The 20,976-nt window shown below is 39.0% G+C and overlaps 1 protein-coding gene across 4 annotated transcripts in view; it reads right to left on the minus strand.

Annotated features, from left to right (window-relative positions):
• The window catches only part of BEGAIN (brain enriched guanylate kinase associated), a 161,151-nt gene that overhangs the window by 65,524 nt on the left and 74,651 nt on the right, over positions 1-20,976 (minus strand). For 2 of the 4 annotated variants that reach the window (XM_018082900.2, XM_018082899.2), the window contains one exon: positions 9,090-9,179. The exons of the other annotated variants lie outside the window; for them this stretch is intronic. In XM_018082900.2, the coding sequence (XP_017938389.1) occupies positions 9,090-9,179 (90 nt within the window). The remainder of the gene's footprint in view (positions 1-9,089; positions 9,180-20,976) is intronic. 4 annotated transcript variants of the gene reach the window in all.

A 20,976-nucleotide genomic window follows, 5' to 3' on the forward strand; every position in this document is an offset into this window, starting at 1 on the left:
AGGCAAAGCTGAGATGCCACATGGTGACAGCCTATTCTGAGGAAGGTTTGCTGGAAAACAAGCAGGTTTTCATTGTACCTGTCTGATCTTCTGCCAGCTCATCTGCCTGGCAGATGGTCTGATGACAAAGGAGTGATGGCATGCAAAGTTGGGGCTGTTCAGTTGCCTGGAGGCCGGAGGATTTGTTACCCTCAGAGGAACAGAATTTGTTACTCTTTGTTAAGCAAAGAGGGTGCTCCCTGGATTGTTATTCCATGAGAGTTGATTTCTATGAGTCTGTCCCATCAGTGGAGCATTCCAGAAACCCCACATCTCCACTTCGCTGGTCAAACTGCTTCAGCAACCCTTTCACATCTGCCTGCCACTCCAGGGCTCTGTTTTGAGGGTGGTTCTGCAGTGTTGCTTAAAACCTGAGCAAGTGCATTTTTTTCAACTAGCGAAATTCTCCCTGAATGGACTGATTACATTCCTTCACACAGCTCTTGAAGTGAGTGAAAAAAATATGATTAAAGGCGTTAGGAGGGAAATTAGCAGTGAAAGGAATGCAAAACAAGGGCAAGATAAATGCCTATGTCAAATATACTGAAAAAAAATCAAATGTTCTCATTTCTGGGTAGTGAAACAGACGTTTTAATGCAGCTGTGAAATCCTAACTAAAACTAATTGTATTTTGTGGGTAAATAGCCTGTCTTGGAAGAAAGAACATGGGAACTGATAGGAACTGGGGGTTGGGGCTCTGAGTCTTGAATCTGGCTTTGCCAAACGTACCTGGTGTTACACCAGTCAAGAGAGTTAAGGCAACACTGACCTTGCCCACTGCTGGTCATCTCTGGCTCCTGTTCTTAGTCAAGTGCAGGCACTATCAGGATGAAATTAATCTGACCTATTTTAGAAGCCTTCTTTTAGATGAGTTGATGCAAATCTGGAAGTACCCATTTCTGATAATTACAAAGGGAATCTAGTCAAGTATCTCAGACGTAGACAACCACATCTCATCAGATAACTCCCCCTCTTCCTGACTCAGTTCTGTGTGTGTGAGATGAGGTAATAGTATTGCCTTTCTTCTTTGCTTAGGTTGCACGGAGGCCCACAAAAACAAACTACAAAATGCTTTTAAAGTGTTTTTCAGATCTGTTTTGTATTTGCAATGTGTCACTTTCTAAAAAAGGACTTTGTAGGATCAGGAATTTGGGTGCACTGAGGAAAATTTAAAAAACGTATTCTGGAACAGAATTTCAAAAATAATTTCTTCTTCTGTTTTTTTATCTAGAGAAAAATCAAAACCAGTTAGCCCTATACAGGTGCTTTATGTGAAGGAATATAAAGATCAGGAGAGGGTTCTCTGGGAAGGGCAACTTGGACCACTGATGTCACCCATGGTAGGCAGCCAGAGGGGCTGGGGCAGCTTCATGCACTTGCTTTTCTGGAATCATTTTCCCAAAAGTGTAAGTCTGCTGTGGGTCTCTGCAAAGAGATGGGCTGTTTGGCTCAAGGAGTGCAGCCAGCCACATCCCTGGTTTTGTTTCTGATATTTGAATGCAGCTGATCATCACAGAGATGAGGGCCATCAGCCAGGCAGGAGGCAAGGGTCTGGGGGGAGACACTTTTCTGACATGTAGCTCACACCCCAGGGAGCAGCAGGTTGGACACAGAGGTCTCTGGAGACATTCACAGCTGACAGAAATGCCAACAGGTCCTCAGTGCTGCTGCGTTGCTCCTCAATAGAGCTGGACTGCATTTTCAGCTTGATTTTGGGACTACCAAGGAATTTTGGCTTCAGCAGCTTCTGCTGATCCATGTCTGGTAGTCTGGATTACCCAGGACCTTTTGTACCAACACAGCTTTGTTGAACGTACCTCTGGAATAGGTCATGCCAGATCTGCACGGTGCCCAAGATGGACGTGCTGTGAGAAAGGCACTCAAACCTCAGCTTAAGAGGAATAGCTTTGAGATAACAATTGTGTCATTGAATCTGACCCCTCAACAATGTTTTTTCAAGTTGTAGTTGTTGGGAAATGAAGCCCAAGCATTTTACAAGTGTTTTTTATATTAATGAAAGATTTTTAATGAAGCAGTAATTGGATTTCTATGTTAATCAAGTTTTGATTATGTGTTACATGATCACGGTCACTGTTTCAAAAGGGCAATGCCAAAACTATCTTCCCTGTCTGTAGTTTTTGTGTCTCACCTTACTCTTGTTCCATCTGATTAGGAGGGGGATGGGATCAAATTACGAAGTCGAGATCCAGGGTCTGAGACTCCAACTACAGACTTGAAATTAGTTGTACAGGGAATAGAGATTACATGCTGCAACTCAGACCCAGGGTCCAGTCCACAATCCCATTGCTCTTGTGCTCTTTATTCAGAGGGTTCCTTTTTCATTAAAGAGGTGCTTTGGCAAATGCCTATCCAAGTTCTAGAATATGCATTTTCCTATAAATTCAGGCTCATGCAGACATTTTTCAGCCTACCTATTCTTTTTCAATTTTTCATCAAGCTCTGTTGCGTTAATTTTCATTACAGAACATCCACAGAATTTCTCCATTACTTTCAAAGAAGTTTGTTAAATATTTGAAACTTTGGCATATGAACAGTTTGCCTGTCAAATTGCAAGCAGATCTCTCTTTCTGTAGATATAATATACACACATATATAGATAGGTAGCTTTTGGAGGAGGTTTTTTTTGCAAGTATTGAACCATTTGAATTTTCTTTTCAGTACTCATTTTCAAAATAAACAACCTGAAGCTGGGTTTGGATTGTGAGAAGGAAGGCCTGTACATATGTTTCAGAACAAATGTGTGGGTGATCCAAATCTGGAGCTCAGATAGTTTCCAGATGACTGATGGACACATAAAACAAGTAACAGAGTCCTTTCCTTAGGTTCTAGGCATTCTGGCAGAATTTAAACCAGAGAAGAGGGATCCTTTATGAGAAATATTAAAGACAGTCATTTGGAAGGGAGGTGGGGAAAAGAAAGAGATGTTTAGCAGTTGAAGTCTGAAGTGCTGTGGGATAAATCCTTAGCGTGAAAGTCTATTTGGAGCACCTATTGAGTTGATACAGCTACTTTAAAATAGGTATATCACTGGATTTTGGAAGGCAGATTTTCTTCACTTTGGACATGAGTACCTCACTCTTTCATAATTCGCACAATTAAAAATTCAGACCCAGCAGGAGACATCGTATGGTAAATAAGTATAAACTGTGCTGGGCTTATGAATTAGAGGTAGAGAAGAGAGATCTCTCTTAAAAAAAAACTTAATTATTTTTTGTGTATACTGAAAGGAGTCAGCATTTCATTGCAGAAGGGGTGACTTCTATAGTAAATATAAGAAGTCCACAGACATATCTGTCCAACAAGGGTATTGAGTATTAGCTGTAATATGAGGTGATTAAGATATGAAAATTCAGTTACATGTTGACATGCAAAAATCCCTTAGAGGACCATCTGTCAGCACTGAGTTATCTTAAGTGAATGCCATTATTGTCAGTGGAACGTGACAAGATTTTTAAAATCTGCTCATAATAAAGACATACAGGTTTTCCTTTATTTAAACATGCTATCCATAACCTAACGCTCTGAATGGATTAAATAGAAATATCATTAATTAATTTACAGCTCTCGGAAATAGGTACTAATCTATATTATTTTAAATTTTAGATAATCTATGATTATTTTAAATGAAGTTTGTTCAGCAGGCAATTGTGATTCCCCCAGTGAACTGAAAAATGCAAAGGGCAAATGATAATGCACTGTGAGAATCCAGACCTGCAATCAGGGAGTGCATTATTGTGCAGAGCACTAAGTAAGCAAAGGCATAGAGTAGCTCTTGGAGGAGGGAGAATGTGGACTTACAAACCAGGATGTGCCCCGTTCACCAGGAGCAGCTGCGCTGGCTACCCCAGCATAGTTCTTGGGGCAGGGCTGCACAGAGACTGAAGAGCTGAGCCAGCTCTCTGAGGACTGATTTAATACCTCTGCTAACTTGATTTGGAATCTTCAAAATACATTTCTGTTTCCTATTAATGAGATAACCACTTTTGCTTATGAGACACTTCTGAGGTTAAATACCTGAGTATGTGAGAAATTAGTGCAATGCACAGCGAAACAGTCTGTGATCAAATTCAAAGGTGACTAAAGCAGAGGGAAACAGTGGAAGCAGCAGAAGTAGTTACCACAATCTCTGCCTTCTTCCAAGCTACCTACTACTGCCTCTGTTAGGCTCTCCCTAAAGTCTGTGGAAACGGATTTTTTTCAACTCTGACTGGTAGAGTGTTGGCATCAGTGGCTTGAATGCAAACTTTTAGGTTCAATGAGTGATCCTACAGAAGTCTGAATAAGGACTGCTCCTGTTCAATTTGTTTCTCTGTGTTGCTAGAAAATGAAGGGATGGACAGGTGGAAAATATGTATGGAAGAGAAAAAAACAGGCATGCAATTCCAGGAAGAACGAGTTTTCTGACTCATTCTTTAGAGATAGAAAACGTATATTTATTTTCTTACAATAATAAAGGACTCTGTTCATATTCATGCCCTACTCCAAATTGTCTGCATTGTCCAAATGCTCCCTAGTGCTCTGGAGCACATCTGAAGTAAGTCAGCTGGTTAAGCTGGGAGAGAAGGGAGGTGACTTCTGCCATGGCAAACTTCAGACAGCATTTTCTCTGCCCTTCACATAACACTTGAAGAAGGTTCACCTCTGTAAGAGCCACCATTTTCTGGTTTTCCAGAGGCCAATATGTTTGCATAAAATATTTGGCTGACAGAAATGGCGAGTTACAGTGTGAAGTTGCAGGGTATGAAAGGATAAGAAAAGCAGCAGAAAAGACTACAACAAATATGTTCTTGCTTTCACAGGCTATCGGGGGGGCTGCCCCAGACAGAAAGTGATTTGAAGTTGTTGAACAGTTGTTGACTGCTTTTTAATGTCTGGCAGAGTCCTACCAGTCTGCATTGCATCTCACTAGGGATTCCAGACTACCAAGAAGTGATAAGAAAGGAGAAAAAAAATAAAGAGTGAGGTATTGAGAAATTGATGGAACAAAATTAGAGGTAGACTTCAATTTATGATTTAGAAGCCAAAGAGAGCTCTCCAGGTGATTGAGCAAGCTGCCTTTGGTTGCAGTATCGCTCCTTACAGCTTTGAGTGGCCAGCTTCTAGATTGCTTTGGTTTGTAGTCATGGATAAGCACTCCCTCTGGAAATTACTGAAAGCAGCCTACCGCATCAGCTCACAAGCTTATAAAGTGATATTTTAATTGTGTTATTAAACCTTTCTCACTTTTGTTTCTGTCTGTTTACCTCCCTGATTCATCTGGATCAAGCTGTGCTGGAGCAGAAATGTCGTTCCTCCTGAATTGTGCTGTTTATTTGTAATGGGAACATAATGAGTACGGGTGAAGCCCACTGCCCAGCAGCAAGCTGAAATAGATCTTAGTCTTTCTATTAAAGGGCTGAGGTTGGAAGTGCAGTAGGGGAATACTAGAGAAATGTGCTTTGGCAGAAGGAAAAGAGTTTTTTTCCTGTTTCATTTGGTATAAAGCATCCAGACACAGGTTGATGGACAGAGGTTATAATCTCTGCTCTCACCTTAACTATTTCCTTCCTTTCCCAATCCTTTTCTCTTTCCTCTAATTTGAAATTCATCTTTGTCTGGCTTAAGGGGCTCATTTTGGTGTGTTCGCTTGACACTTCCATCAGAAAAGCTACACTAAGCAGTTGTAAAAATAAAATATACTTTTGGGCTCTAGGACCAGTCAGACAGAGTTGCTACTGGGATTGGGACTGGGAGAGGAACTGTAGTTGCTACTGTTTTTTTTCCTTTATAAGCAGTGTATATTATGTTATTTGAGTAAATTACTGAATTTTCATTTTAATTACGTCTGGTCACAGTTGCCTTCTAATCCTCTTTTGTGACAGAAGTCCTACAAGATAGAAGCTTCTGTTGTATCTCTAACTTGAGTCCACAAGTGCTTGCCTTTAAAAAATGCCCATGCTTGCCAGAGCATAGGAAATAATAATATTCTTGCCTAGAGTGAGATGCAGCACCGACCTTTCAGACACCTTTAACAGTTATTGATGCAGTCAGTTTTACCACAGTCTCTGTTCTTTATCATTTGGTTCCCCTCACACACAGTTGTATGACATTACTCAAGGAACGTGGCAGAGAGGTGAACTCTGGGGACTTTTCTGAAGGCTTTTGGGCAGTAGAATAGATCACTGGTTCGTTAGCACAAGCAAACAATTAAAGTAAATAAATTAATAATTTTATTTAATAAATTGACTCTATAATACTCCTAAGCCTGGGCACACCCAGATTCTCATCTGTGCACATGTGATTCTGAATCTGAGGGAAACTTACTACACAGACTCACGTATAAGGTGTTGAACAGGAACAGTGAGAGCTACTGCTGGTACCTGAATGAACTTATTTTGCCTGAATATTTCAAGATATTTTTAGTTTTCCTACAATAACAAATGATCCTCAGCTCTTTGATCACCTTGATATTACAGCAACAGAAGAGAAGGAAAAAAAGAGAAAGGAGTTGCCATCTGTCATCTCTGGCTAATTATTTCAAGCCCTACCTTGTTTTATACACTGCAGCACGCTATTTTGGGACTTGTTAACTGAGAAGTCTTCTACTCTGCAAGAGTATAAATGAGTTCACCTCTAGCAAGTTCCCCACTGCTCAGCACGTTGTGCCGTCATTTCGTACAACCTTTCTCCCAAGCAAATGTTGTAATTTATTAGTTCAGGTTTTATCCTGCTCTCCTGCCTGCACTGGCTTTCCTGTGTAAGACTCCATTTTGTCACCTCTTTTTTTATGGGTTTATGGGAAAGGACGTGGAACAGGACTGCATTTCTCTGAACTCTTGTTAGCAGTCCAACACCTTGACACTGGCTTTTCTGTAGTTTTGGAGTCAGCCAGTAAATGAAGGTGCTCTCTGCAAATGTGGAGGGACCATGCCAGGCAGCAAGTATTCATCATAAAAGCTGTTTGCTCTATTCTTGTGAGAAGCAATACACAACGTGCTTCTTCAGAGGGGACCCAGGAGCCCTCTGGTTCCACCTACCCTGTGGGCGTAGCGCCCTAAAGAACCACTTACCCAAAGAGTAAGGAAGCAGCTTCATTACTCCAGACTTTCCTAAAAATTACTCTTGTGCCTTGAGATGTGGATTACCTAAACACAGGCCACCTTTTTTTTTTTTCCTTATAATTGAATTACTTGAGTATTCTGGGTTAATCAAAACTTGGGTTTTTATTTTAACTCTCTTGCTGATACTGTTACAGCTTTCTCATTAGTTTTTTAAAGGTTAAGGTGCACCAGGCAGCATAAAATAGAACCTATCCTCATTTTGTAAATGCTGACAGTTGTCATACTCACTATCTTTCATTTTTATAAACAAATGTTTGGAGGATATTTTAGTTCCTTCAGCAAGGTGGTATTTTTCAATATAATTGGAAAGCAAGTTTCCAGATCAATTTTTAAAGTCTAGATGTGTTGAAACAATGTGATTAAGGTCTGACTTAATCAACAGGAAAGAAAGAAGCAAGCTTTCAGGAAATACTAAAATTTCCCTAAAAATTTGGACTCTTTTGTGCTTTTTAGAAAGCAAGGAGGGAAATGAAAATTATCTTTCAATGGCTGTTTATTTTTACTTTTTTTTTATTAAATGGCTAAATAGCCTGAGCTAAAATCCTGGATTTGTGCATTTTGGGCTGTAGTATCCTTGGAGATAAACTGTGGTATTGTCCTCCACAAGAGTAAGGTTTTTTATTTTGGAAGTAAGAACTACAAGCATAGGAAATGAGGGTATTTTTTTGGCAAGCCCTACAAAAAGACGACTAAACATCGTTCCAAGACTGAACTTTGCTGTGGGCATCCATTTAAAAACAGCATGTGAGATCAAACTCAGTGATTACACTGTGGCTGTGTGAATTTGTTCTGATATTAAAAGACTGCCAAATATTCAATCAAGTTGGAATCAGGTCAAACATTTTGTAAAAGAGTTTTATATGCCTGGATTATATTTCACTTCACTAGTCATCTCTTGATTTTAGCCAGGACAAGCAGCAGAGCAAAGCTATTTTTGCATCAGGCTCATCTAAACCCAGGTAAGAGTAGAGAGCATGTGCAGAACCCTGGGGGACTGAAAAGAGGAATTCAAACCATTTTTCCAAGATTGCTATTTTTTTCACTCACAGACTGTGTGAAAAAATACCAAAAAAAGTCGTTTATGTCTTTCCTACACTAACAGCACTCTTAAGATGAAAATTCACACACATTATTCAGAGAAAATCAATAGACTGCAAGAACCAATCTAAAGCTTAGTCTGTCTTTATTTTTTTTACCTAATTACTTTCTTACTTTGACGTATATTACAATATTTCATATGTCATTGAAAGCCTTAGGATTAGTGAATGACATTTCTTCTACATAACTGCCACTTGAAATAAAGTCAAGCAAAAAAGAACAGAGAGTATATTCAGGAGAAAAGTAGAAGAGAATCTAAGCAAAATATGGAAAAATGAGTCATTACTTAAACTTATATTACATGCTGCAAAGGAATGTAAACTAGAATCAGTAATAACTCCCCCAGCCTTTCAACATTCTGTACCTATAGCATTGAGAAAATCCTTACTTCAGGAGACCTAAGATTAATGAAAACCTGATAAAGGAGAGAGAATATATACATACCAGCAATTAAGAAAGTTCGGTGAGCTGCCCAGATAACTGTGGTATCAACAGTAAAATGCAATGCATCAGTATTGTCAGAACCACTCCATCAGAAAAAAAGATTAACTGGTAGAAGGCAGCTGTGGATTTTGCAGCTTCTTAAACAACTTTCAGTTTTTATGCAAGTTATTACAATTATGCAAGTTATTACAATTATTACAGGCTTGGATGAGGCAAGCATCTAGAGTACTATAGTAAACAGATCTGCTGTTAATCCCCTAGTTCAGAAAACATGGTGGAACTGAACAATGAGAGACTACAGACTGACATGAAGAAATGGAACATTTTTATGGACATCAGAAAGTTAGAAAGAAAGCATAACTTCACAAAACATCACTTATTAGTTACCTGTCCCAGAGAGTAGGTGAAGATTTTGCGAGCCTGCCCTGGAGAATTCTAGGTTGCCATAGGCAGGTTGGCACCCAGGAATTTCGTACCCTGTAGCATGAATAGAGGATAAACCATGGCTAGGTATGGCTCATAAGACATACGAGTGATAACCTAGCTAGATTTGCTGCATATTAGTAGGCTATGGCATAATTTGGTACTAATTATTATTCAGGATATCTTACTTTAAAGCAGTATTAAAACTACAAAACAAAGTGATGCTACAGCACACACATTTAGTAACTTTCTTGTATGACTACTGTAGGTCAGAATAAGCATTTACAATTGACCTTATGATGGCTGTAAATGAGTGCTACTCCATCTATTTTACTGGAGAAGCATTTGGCCTTAAGATTTGTGAATCAAGCTCTTATATTTTTGCATTGTAAAAACGTCAGCTTAAACAAATTTGTGCTTCCTTGAAAGAGGGTCATCAAAATTCCTTCTGAGCACCATAGTGAGAAAATGTTTAACAGTGTTAATTGAATCTGGGCTGAGGTTCAAGTTCTGCATACCAGGTTCCATGCTCATCTACCATCAGCAGAACAATAGCTACAAAATATTTGCTGGGAATGAAAAGCACAAAGAGACGCAATCTGAACTAGCAATAGAAGCTATGAATAACACACAGCAAAAGCAGATCCTGAGCCCAGGAGAAGGCCAGTGAGGCAGGCAAATTAGCAATGAGAACTGTTGTCCAATATTAGCGTCAAGCAATGCTGGTAAGATTCAAAACAGTCTGTTTAATCCTTAGTGAAGCAAATTCTTACTGAAGTGAAAGGTTGTTTTTCCTGAGTAAAATCTGAGTAAGGACTACAATGTTTGGACATACAGAATACCTCATACTGTATTGCTGTATTCCTTTGCAATATCAGAAATGCCACATAACATGCCTGGAAGGGCAAACTCAATAAAAAAATCAGTTTTTCCTCACTCAAGTATATACATATTTATGAACCAGAATTTTTGCATAAGCTTTCCCTCTGGTCAGTGATCACTACACATGCAGAAAATCCTATCTTCTAGTATTCACCATCAATTACCAGTGGGTACTGAAAAGTAGGAACCTTCTGGTCACGTACAGATCTTTATATATAGGACACATTTCAGGAGCAATAACTGTGCTACAGAGAGCAGAAGAGCAGTGTTTATTGGAAAGGATAACCCTGCATGTTACTTTAGTTGTACCACTGAGTTGTTCTTAAGGATCACTTAAGTATCTTTTAACTTTTTTCGTAATGGACTTGGATTAAGTATGTGAAGACACCCAGGGAAGACAGAAAAAATGTGAGGCCCCAAGTTTTAAGTGTTGCCATCACATGAATTTACATCAATATCAGCTTTAAAATCAGAGTGGAATTGAGAATAAATCTATGGATTCTAACACCTCGATGTTGTTGGTTCTTCAGCAAAAAGTCACTATTACTTTGGATTATGCATCTCTCACAGCTTTTCTGATGTTCCCAAACTGCAAATCTCATAATCAATAGGTGTGTACATATTTAATGCACACAGTTCTGCAGTACTGCAGTACTTCACTATGTATTTTTATTCTCAGTTATGGGTGTAAGGAAAACAGCCCATTGTAGGAACAGCGTTTCTGAAATGGTCTTTACTTGGCTTTTCATTTTGTATCTGCATACTTTTCAGTACAAAATTGTAAACTTCTCCTAAAAGTCATTTGTGAAATCTTAATTTTGAAAAAAAATTAAAAAATCTGGGAATTCAGTCACAGATTTTTCCAGAATGAGTGGAGATTTTTCAAATCAGTGCATTTTGCATGTTTTCCTGCACTTCACTGAGAAAACCTCCATAGGAGTCTTCTGGTGAAACAACTAAACTTGCAAATTCTGAGATGGCTTAAATGAAAACATTAGACTTTTCAAGCCTGCAAAATTAATTAAATTTGGGTTCTTGGTGCAAACAAGCTGTTTGAACAGGGATAAATATCTGCTGACTTCAGATCCATTACCAGTTCTTCTCCATGTAGTGTTAATCTAACCTATCTCATACCTTTAACTGATATATAGCAAATAGCTTTGCTATAGATAACCTTGACAAAATATTTTAAGGCTGTGAGATTGTGAGATGTTCTGACAGAGATGGGAGGAGTGTAAATTCCACTTTAGCTGTTTTTTCAGTGTTCTTTCTGACATCTTTTTGGTAGTAAGTCCCATGTAATTGCTCCATAAATGAGCTAATACAGAGAAAAGCTCTCTGCTCTAAATGTTGTGGATCTTTCAAAAGCTCCCCAAAGGGATTTAATAACATCCTGTCTCAGATAATCAGTGTCAGTTTTAGTCAGTCTAATCCTATTCTCATATGCAAGGTCGAAAAATAATTAGTAATGGTAAGATTTATATGCCTGATATTAAAACACAAAAATTAATTTGTCAGCCTCTGCAGTTTACATGGGATATTGTTTTTGCATTGGAAAATCAGAAATCAGCAAAACAGACAAACATGTTTGTCTAAAGCAACTGCAAATTTAAAAGAAAACAAAATGGGAAAAGCTCCCTATTCTGTTACTGTGTTGTTTCCTTTCTTGAAAGGAAAACAGTTCTAAGAAATTTGTAAGTACTGAAAATAAGAAATCAGCCTATTTAAAAAGAATATCATTTGGTCACTTCAGAAAATTAGTAGTTTACTACAGCAAAAATATCAGTCTCAAAACCCTGATGATAAAGTATTTCAGATTATCAAATTTTAAAACTTTTTTTTATGCCACAGCATGATAAAGTAACTCATTTTCCTCTTCTTTCTCCAGAGCTTTCCTTACACTTCACTGATGTGATTGAGACCGACTCCAGTGTCAAGTGAGGTTCAAATTTGTACATACTGTTGTGTTTCCTTGTCTTGTCCTAGAACATGCAGTATGTTACTTCAAATATTGTCTGTGGCCCTTCTGAAAATAATCACAGAGGATACCTACAGACCTATAGCCAATTTGGAAAAAAAAAAGTGGATTTCTCAGTGAAATATTATCAACACATTATTCCACTGTCTAGAGAAGAACTGCTAATAAATAATTCATTAATTTTGGTGACAGGTAGTCATTGATCCACTGCCCCTAGAGTAGACTCATGCAGACTGCTATGCCTATTTAAGAAATACTTTGGTAAGAAAAGTAAATGCAATGCCCCCTCATGCTCTCCTCTCCATATTTTATAGGAGAGTTCTCTCTAGAACTGCAGCTGAAGAGTAGACTTGGAATCTGTGAGAGAAACCACTCTACAGACACCCAGGTTGGTGGAGAAGGAAGGGGAGGAGGTGTTCCAGGAGCAGGAGCAGAGAATATCCTACAGCCTGTGGTGCAGACCATGATTAGGCAGCTGTGCTCCTTCAGCCTGTGGAGGACCCCATGCTGGAGCAGGAGGATGCGCTGTGACTCCATGGGGATCCTGCATGGAGCAGGTTCCTAGCAGGAACTGTGGACCCGTGGAGAGAGTAGCCTACGCTGGAGAAGGTTTGCTGGTAGGACTTGTGACCCCATGGTTGACCCATGCTGGAGAAGCCTGTTCCTGGAAGACTGCCCCCCATAGGAGGGACCCAGATTGGAGCAGTTTGTGGAGAACTGCAGGCCATGGGAAGGACTCATGCCAGAGAAGTTCATGGAGAACTGTCTCCCATGGGAGGGACTCCATGCTGGAGCAGGGGAAGAGTGTGAGGAGTCCTCCCCATGAGTAGGAAGGAGCAGCAGAGACAATGTGTGATGAACTAACCACAGCCCCCATTGCTGTCCACCTGTGCCACTTGAGGGGAGGAGACAGAGAAAATTGAGAATGAAGTTAAGAAGGGAGGGATAGTGGGAAGTTGTTTTAAGGTTTAGGTTTTATTTTCTCATTACCCTATTCTGATTTGATTGGCGATAAACTAATTTCCCTAAGTGAAGTGTGTTTGGCTCTTGATGGTAATTGTTAAGTGATCTCTCCTTGTTCTTATCTCCACCCATGAGCCTTTCATTGTATTTTCTCTCCTGTTCCTGTCCAGCTGAGAAGGGAAGTGTCAGAATGGCTTTGGTGGGCACCTGCTGTCTAGCCAGAGTCAACTCAAAACAATAGAATACACTGGTCTGTTTTACAAATGTCAGTTGCAAATCTGAATGATTTTTCCCAAATAATGTGTTTTTCAGAAGCTGGAGAAGTCTGTGGTTGCTCCATTTGCGAGTGGAAGACTCAGCGAACAGATTTTAGCCTTTAAGCCAAAGTCACCCCAAATCTTACATCTGTTAAAGGGAGAAGCATTTTCTGTGAATAAGGAAGGAGTGTGTCCTGGTCTGATTTTAGCTTAAAATCTGTGCTTTTTAAGACCTGAAGCAGATTTGAAAGTCACCCTTAAACTGGGTTGTGCTATTATGATTTCTGTACTTGCCCAATTTAGCCCTATTTTACCCCAGTATGAATGAGTTAAGAACCGCTATTTTTGCTTCTATTAACACCATAAAGCTATTTTAAGGACCTGCTTTTATAAATACTAATAACCTGAGATGAAACATTGGCAGAGCAAGCTGGAAGAACCACGGGGACACCTTGGAACATACTGTCACGACTTTACCTCTACATCCCGTCCTCATTGAGAAGGCACGTGGTAGTGGTGCTGATTTAGCATTGCAGACTTTCAAGATGCTGTCAGCTGCACTTGCTACCTACTTTCCTACCAGTCATGCCAATGTAGGTAACTGGCTGTCATCTCCACAGAACAAAGGCTGGAGTTAATAAAAAGTGTCAAACAATCCTTTTTCTGTGAGGGGGTGGCAGTTCTATTCCTGGAGTTACCAGAACTATCCATGACCACAGTATTAAATAATGTAAAAGTGCTTCTGGGATTGGAACAATATACCTTAATGAATATGTTAAATATAATTCCCTAATCGAAAACCAGGCCCCTATGGAACCATGCATCTCTCTAGTTGGGGTAATCTACCGGGACTGGACCAGTAGCTCTCCAGTGCAGACACAGATGCTAACAGAGTGCATGAGAATATGGTGAAACTGGGAATGTCCATGAAGCAGAAAAGGAAGGAAGATAAGGACATTTGTAATCAGTGAAGTTAATATCTGTTTATGACACTACAGAAATACAGAGATGTTGCTTTACCAGCTTAATTTAACACATTTTAGGAGAGAGTGTTTCCCTGCAAAAGGCCTGCTGGCTTCCATACCTCTCAGTATCTTTCTGACCAGGCACAAAACCCAACTCTTTTTCTCATCCTATTTCTTGTCCTTTTCCCCCCCCTTCTTCTAACAAGCTCTTACCATGGCTTCTCTTCATCTCCAGTTTTGCCTATCAGTTCAATCCCCAACTATGTTTCCTGTATGGCCACTGGCTCCTCTTAGTTCATGACCTGCTGCAATGCTGAAGGTGAGAGACCATTTCCATGTCCCCTCTTGGGAAGCCAGACACTACAAGATTCACATGCCAGAAAGAGTTAGGGAGGAAGTCTTATTCAGTCTTGAAACTCTAGAGTCAGGAACACTTGACTGAGATTGAACCTATTTAGTTTAGTGAGATTTAGTTGCCAAACTAATGCTTTTGCAGTGTGCAGTGTTGAAAGTTTATAAAAACCACAGAATGATAGAATGGTTTTGGTTGGAAGGGACCTCTTCAGGTTCTGGAAATCTACTAATGACACTGACATAAAACTGGTAGGACTGGGATTGACTGAAGTTTTCTTTCACAACTTTAGTTTAAAGCCTTTTTAACCAACTTGGCAAGCCTATGTTAGTTACAGCATAAACTGACACTCTGGAAGGGCCCTTGGAATATTTTAGGTCCCAGCTCCAAAGCGGACAGGTTGAGGTCTTCTTAATGAAAAATATAATTTGGTATTTTTTTTCTATGAGTACACCCACATTTTTTTCCTTTGTTATATTTTCAGAAATATCTAAGGCATTTTAACATAAAAATATGGCAGACTCCAATTGATATAGTTAAAATTTTGCAAAGCATTAAGTAATCTGTCAGCGGAAAATATACCATACCTACCTATTTATCCATCTATATTTATCAAACCATGTGGGTGGCCTTTTGTGAAGTAAATGTGTATGAATATGCATACACATATGTATACGTATGTATATACTTTAAATCCACTATTTTCAGAAAATATATGAGGAAAATAGTACATAAATGCTCTACAGTAAAACTGCCATGCTTTGACTATAAATACATGAATGAATAATTATCACTGTATTAGGCAGGTTGACAGAGCAGTTTCGGTAGAATTGGAGCTACTTGCAATGTTTAATTTTGTTTGTTGATGCCTTTAAATACTTGTATTGCCAAAACACAAATAGTGTTTCATTCTGACTCAAGGCACTCAGTTCAGTACAGGTGTATCAACAAAATGCAAGGATTTATGACTAACAAAGTAATGAACTTTCTGTTCTCAAAATGCTAAGATGCCTTACTCTGTATGATGACATAAGATAATCAATTTTGCATACATTTCTAATAGTTAGCAAGTTTAAGCTCTCAAAGAAATCTGCAGACACAGATCCCATTTTCCCAAACTTTTGCTTTATTGCATTAATGGGGTACTCTAGTTTGTATAAGAATATCCAACATTGGCTTTGATCTAGGGTGTTATTGCAACAAAATCCAAGACTGTGAAGCTTTGCAAGCTTGTGATCACTTTTCTTGGTATTACTGTGGCATTTTATTGTGGCTATATGACTTCATATTTTGTCAGTCTTTAAATGCATGAAATATATTAACTGATCTGGAATTTAATAGCTGGCTGAGTACAATTTTACTGATGATTAGATTTGCGGGAAGAGAAGCAGGTGCAGAAACACTCCCTCCTGCAACTGTGGAAAAATATGATAGGAATTAGTCATTCAGCATCTGCATGGAAATAATCATAAATTGTTAATAATACTTCATTTTGAGTCTCCTACTTAGGAAGCTGATCATCTGCATATTGTGAAAAACATCAGTTAACTTTACTGTCTTAAAACTTATAAACTATTGCTATAGAATAAAAACAGTCACTCTTCTAAGGGTTAGAGATCAACTTTGCAATATAATTCAGTGACATCTGATAGTTTGTATACTGTTTAAATGCATTTTGTTATTTCCTGTGGGAAGCAATAGCCATAAATGCATTGTATAGGTGCCAAAATACACCTGTTGTCTGTGGACATTTCCCATGGGAACTATACTTGCTTCTATGTCTCCTTTAGGGTCAGTATTAGCAGTGGCTTTCCAGTGCTGTGAATGATAATACACAACAGCTTCTCTGAGGCACTTATTTTTATGATGAGTTTTTCATAATGGTAAAACCCGAGGAATAGTTTTCCACATGCAGGAAAACAAATATCAGCACCTAAGTGCTGTCTTTTCTCCTATTTACACTGGTTTTTTTTCTTCAACTAACTGAGTAAGTGTTGTTTCTAATGTAATTAGGCCATCATGAATCATTTACCCCTAATTTTTCTCTATCATAAATGCTTTGTTCCAGTGTCCCAGCAGCAGATCCATTTTTTCACTTTTTTTATGGTTTTACTTCAGGCAATCTTTACACCACTTCAGCTGCCCTCTTTGAGTACAGTTAAAGCTTTGTTTCAACATGGAGAACATTATGGGGTAGCTGGCAGTAAGTATCTGGCTGAGAAGACTTCTGTGTCTAGAAGTGAATTTTTATCAATCTTAAGGAGACAAATTTGGAACAATGTTTATGTTTCCTAATTTGGAATATTAGAATGCTTAAGGTATCAGCTGCATAAATTAGTAATACATTAAAAGCTACCTTCTAAGTCCCCTAGTGCCAATGTAATTCTCCATTTTCCCCACTTTTCAACAGTCTTCCTTGGAGCCTCTAAGTTTGGGAGCTTTAGATAATCACTGACTCATTTTGTCATCTAGGAATGGACTACGTAAGAGGTCTTTTCTAAATATATGGATGTATTTACTGCATACATCAACTGTGCTTGTATTTATATTTCATACCTTTTCCAAAATCTGCTGTGATGATTTTAAGTAGGGGGATGTGAATGTGTGAATAAAATCATACTGAATATAGAGTAGGATTAACTTTACTGAGAATAGCAGCTCTTTTGTGCAAAGACTGGTCTGTGCTTGCACGGTTCCAGCAATCCATGGCTGGTGCCTCCAGAGAATCAAATAATTACAAGACATCCCTTTAAAATGGCACATGTTTTACATGGTAAGTAGAATTATGCTAACACTTAAGACTGAAATATATTCCTTTATCCCTAAAGATATATCCTAAATTATATCTAGTGGCTCAGTAACTTTCATTTATTCACTGAATACATAGGCTAAAGATCTGTTTTCTAAGCAGCTTCAGTAAACTACGGTGTGAAGTGTTTCTGCAAGAGGGGAAAATGCTGGCATGCTGGGGAAAGGGTAGTGATGTCTCTGGGAATGTTATGAGGAATCTCAGTCACCCCTTTTCAAGAAATGGATTCAGTCTTGAAGAGATGCACAAAAACATTTTTTTTCTGAGACTTGAGGCACCTGAGAAAACAAACTCAAAAGTGCAGTTTGTCTAGATCAGTCCAAAAAAAGAAAAACTGAGTGGGGATATGGCTGATATTTTAAACATGACAGGGAAGGACAAAAATTATTTCCCCTAAAGAAAAGTGATGGTTTAAGAAGAAATTGGACAGAACTGATCATGATTACATTTTCTGCTGGAAATTAGAACGCATCTAATGACAAAACAACATGATTCTGGAACAACCTTTCAATCAAATATAGATTATCTGGTTGCCTGTAAGTGCAGATCACTGTCCCAAAATGTCCAGGTTCCTAAATGTCGTATTTTCTCAAATTGCTTTTTCACAAAAAGGCTGTTGTCAATAGATATTTTCAAGCAATGGATCTCAGTCCTTCAAAGTCTTACTCGCTTTAGTGTTTGTTACTTGTGGGAGAAGAGAACCAAGCACCAGCTCAGTAGTGTCAATGACTGGAGTCAGAAATGGAAGAAACATCACTGAGAAAACCAGTTCTACCTTGATGAACCTGATGCAGTTAATGAATTTGTCACTTGATCTCTGCTAGAAATGCATTTATCAGTCCAACACTTTCATGTATTTGAAATATAAATGCACTGCTACAGAGCAGTTGAATTTACAATTGAGAATACTATGATTACAGAGATAATATCTAGAGAAATATTCCCAGGAGATGCTTCCAGGCAGCTTAAAATCAATAGACATGATGAGTATTTTACATCTTTTCAGATTTTGCTTCTGGTTTGACTATACAACCCTTATCTTTTACCCCTGAAGAGCATGGATGCTTTCACTGTGGATAGGTTTCTACATTCCTTTTGCTGAGAAAATTAAGCAGTGAGTGATATGCTTCAGAAATCTGCTCACTGGAGAATTGGTGAATATGCATGTAAACAACTGCCCTAGAGTATAATCAGAGCTATTTTCATGTTACAGTTTGGTAGGTTAGAAGAAGGAATTAATTAAAACAAGAGAGACTAGACTTCAGTTCAGAAATTGTTTTTCTTTTTCTGTCTGCTCTGAAACCCTGTTGAGGCCTCCTCTCCTGCCTGCCACCACAGATTTAAATTATTTTTGCTAAATTTTGATTTTAGTGAAGAATTTATTCAGCACTGACTGTACCTCCGATGAAATAATTCAGTGAAATTACCTGGGCTGGCTGGCATGAAGTTTATCCCTTGTATATCCATGCAGGTTCTCTCAGTCCATCTTGCACTCTGTGGGGCTATTTAAATTGATTCTTTCTAGTTTTATGTGCCTTCCATTATAAAGGACAGATTTTCTGTTGTCTTAGGGTATATTACATTCATTTTGCAGGCTCTTCCCTATGCCAGGCACTGTTACATTGGACTCTTGGGTGTGTCAAACAAATAATATGGCTCCCAACGCAGAGAAAATCAGCTCACTTTTCTGTCGCTTGACTTGCTCTCATACCCTTTTCTCTTCTTGCCCATTTAAAGTATAAGTTCATTGAAGGAGAGGAAATCTCTTAGGATTGTGGGAGAACAGCGGGCAGTATAATGAATCCTGGTCTCTGGATGGGACCTCAAGGGTAAAGAGAAATTAAGAGGGAGGTTCTGATGGGGTCACTTGAGCTGAGGGTCTTTTGAAAAATCAAGAAAAATAATAGAAAGAACAATATCTGAGGATGGAAGCCTAATGATATATTAAAAATATTCCAATACTCTCAGATTTGTTCAGGGTTATATTTCAGAATGGCTAATGGGAAGATTTCAAAATTATTTAATTATCCTGCATACCAATTTAAACAAGACAAATATCAATGAAAAGGCTGAATCCAGAGTAATGCAGGAAGCAGAGCTGGCTCAGAGGTAAAGGAAATGCAGAATTCCACCACCCTGTGAATGAGTGCTGTTGGAGGAGATGGCAGCACTGTGATGAAGTAGCAGGCATGGTGCTCCTGCTCGTGCCAGAACAAGGAGCCATGACCACTGCTTCCTGCAAGAGGGATGGACAAGTATTTAGTCTACTCAGAGCATCTTTTCCTTTGGCAGTAGCAGTGGCAGGTCTCTGGCAGAGGCAAAGCAGGCAACTGCCCCAGCATCTGCATACTTTATCTATGTCTAGAGCTGGCTCTGCAAATCCCATTCCATTTATTTCAGGCTTCAAACATATACTATACTTGGCTCAAGGCCCATTCTATGCTTTGAAAGGGCTTTGGGGAAAAAAAAGTGCTGCAAAACAAAATTGCCAGGTGTGAGCAATCAGAGCACAATTAAATCTACTATGAATGGAATGAATTATCCCCTTAAAAAAAATATTAGCTGTTATGGAACAAGTTTCATTTAACAATTAAGAGATGTATATGTTCAGGTGAGTCTTATTACTGTTCAGCTAACTCCTGTCATGTGTGTCTTCCTGCTTTCTTTTGCCAGAATTGTCTGTGTGGCAGAAAACAGACTCAGTTTTCCTCCGGGTGTACATCAGTGAGTTGTGGGCATGAGACTGCTTTCTTCAGTAAGGACAATGTCTGTCTATGATAACAGCAAACTAATGGATACTTTTAAAACCAGAGAAACATAGGTGCAGAATGTATGATGGTGAGAGTCCAGTGACATGGAATACACCTCTCAAAGGGAGGGCATTGAGAATTAAAGTTGAGGCAGGTTCCGAAGCAATATTTTGATGAAGTGCAGTTTCTGTTTTCAAGGCAAGAGTACGGAAAAATTATTCTATCTAACCAGTCTCAGAGACACCTACATTTGGGATTCTGGAGTGCCCTGGGAGGTTGGACGGACACTGATTTGCCTAATGATGAGTTGCCAGGATCGACAGCATTACTGGGATTCCCCTGCAAGGCAGGAAGTGCAGTTCCACGGTGGAGCTGGGCCCATTCACAGTACCTAAAATCCCCCTAATCCACAGGGATGGGCAGTACAGATTTAGCACAGAGCCCAGCAGCTGTGATCTTTTTTTAAAAACCCAGTGGTAGCATATATATAACTCACACTTCCAGTGATTTGAGCAGAGAGCACTGTTTTATTTCAATTTGAGAGACCTCAGACTTTTTCTCAGGATATACCCTTGCTAGGTGGCTATCCGCGGATTTCCATGCCTTCCATTCAGACTTGGCACCGGATAACCAGGAATACAAAGTCATGGAGCCAGCAATAAAGCAAAAAAAAAAAAAAGGAAAAAAATTTGTTTCTATATCTCTTATTCCCTTAACTATACAGTATTTCTCTCTTCAGCTGTTTAAGGACATGGGGTTCCTTTTTCAGAAGGTCTGGAAGTCCTCCCTGAATGCAGTGATCAGTTCTTGAAGTAGTGCTGTGCCTGTATTTTGTGCCCAGAATATGATTTGGCTCTGACAGCAGAAAGAGCAAGCATGTGTGACTTTAGGTGCC

This window comes from Manacus vitellinus, unplaced genomic scaffold (genome assembly GCF_001715985.3).
Source record: "Manacus vitellinus isolate BGI_N305 unplaced genomic scaffold, ASM171598v3 scaffold_6_pilon, whole genome shotgun sequence".
Taxonomy (NCBI): Eukaryota; Metazoa; Chordata; class Aves; order Passeriformes; family Pipridae; genus Manacus; species Manacus vitellinus.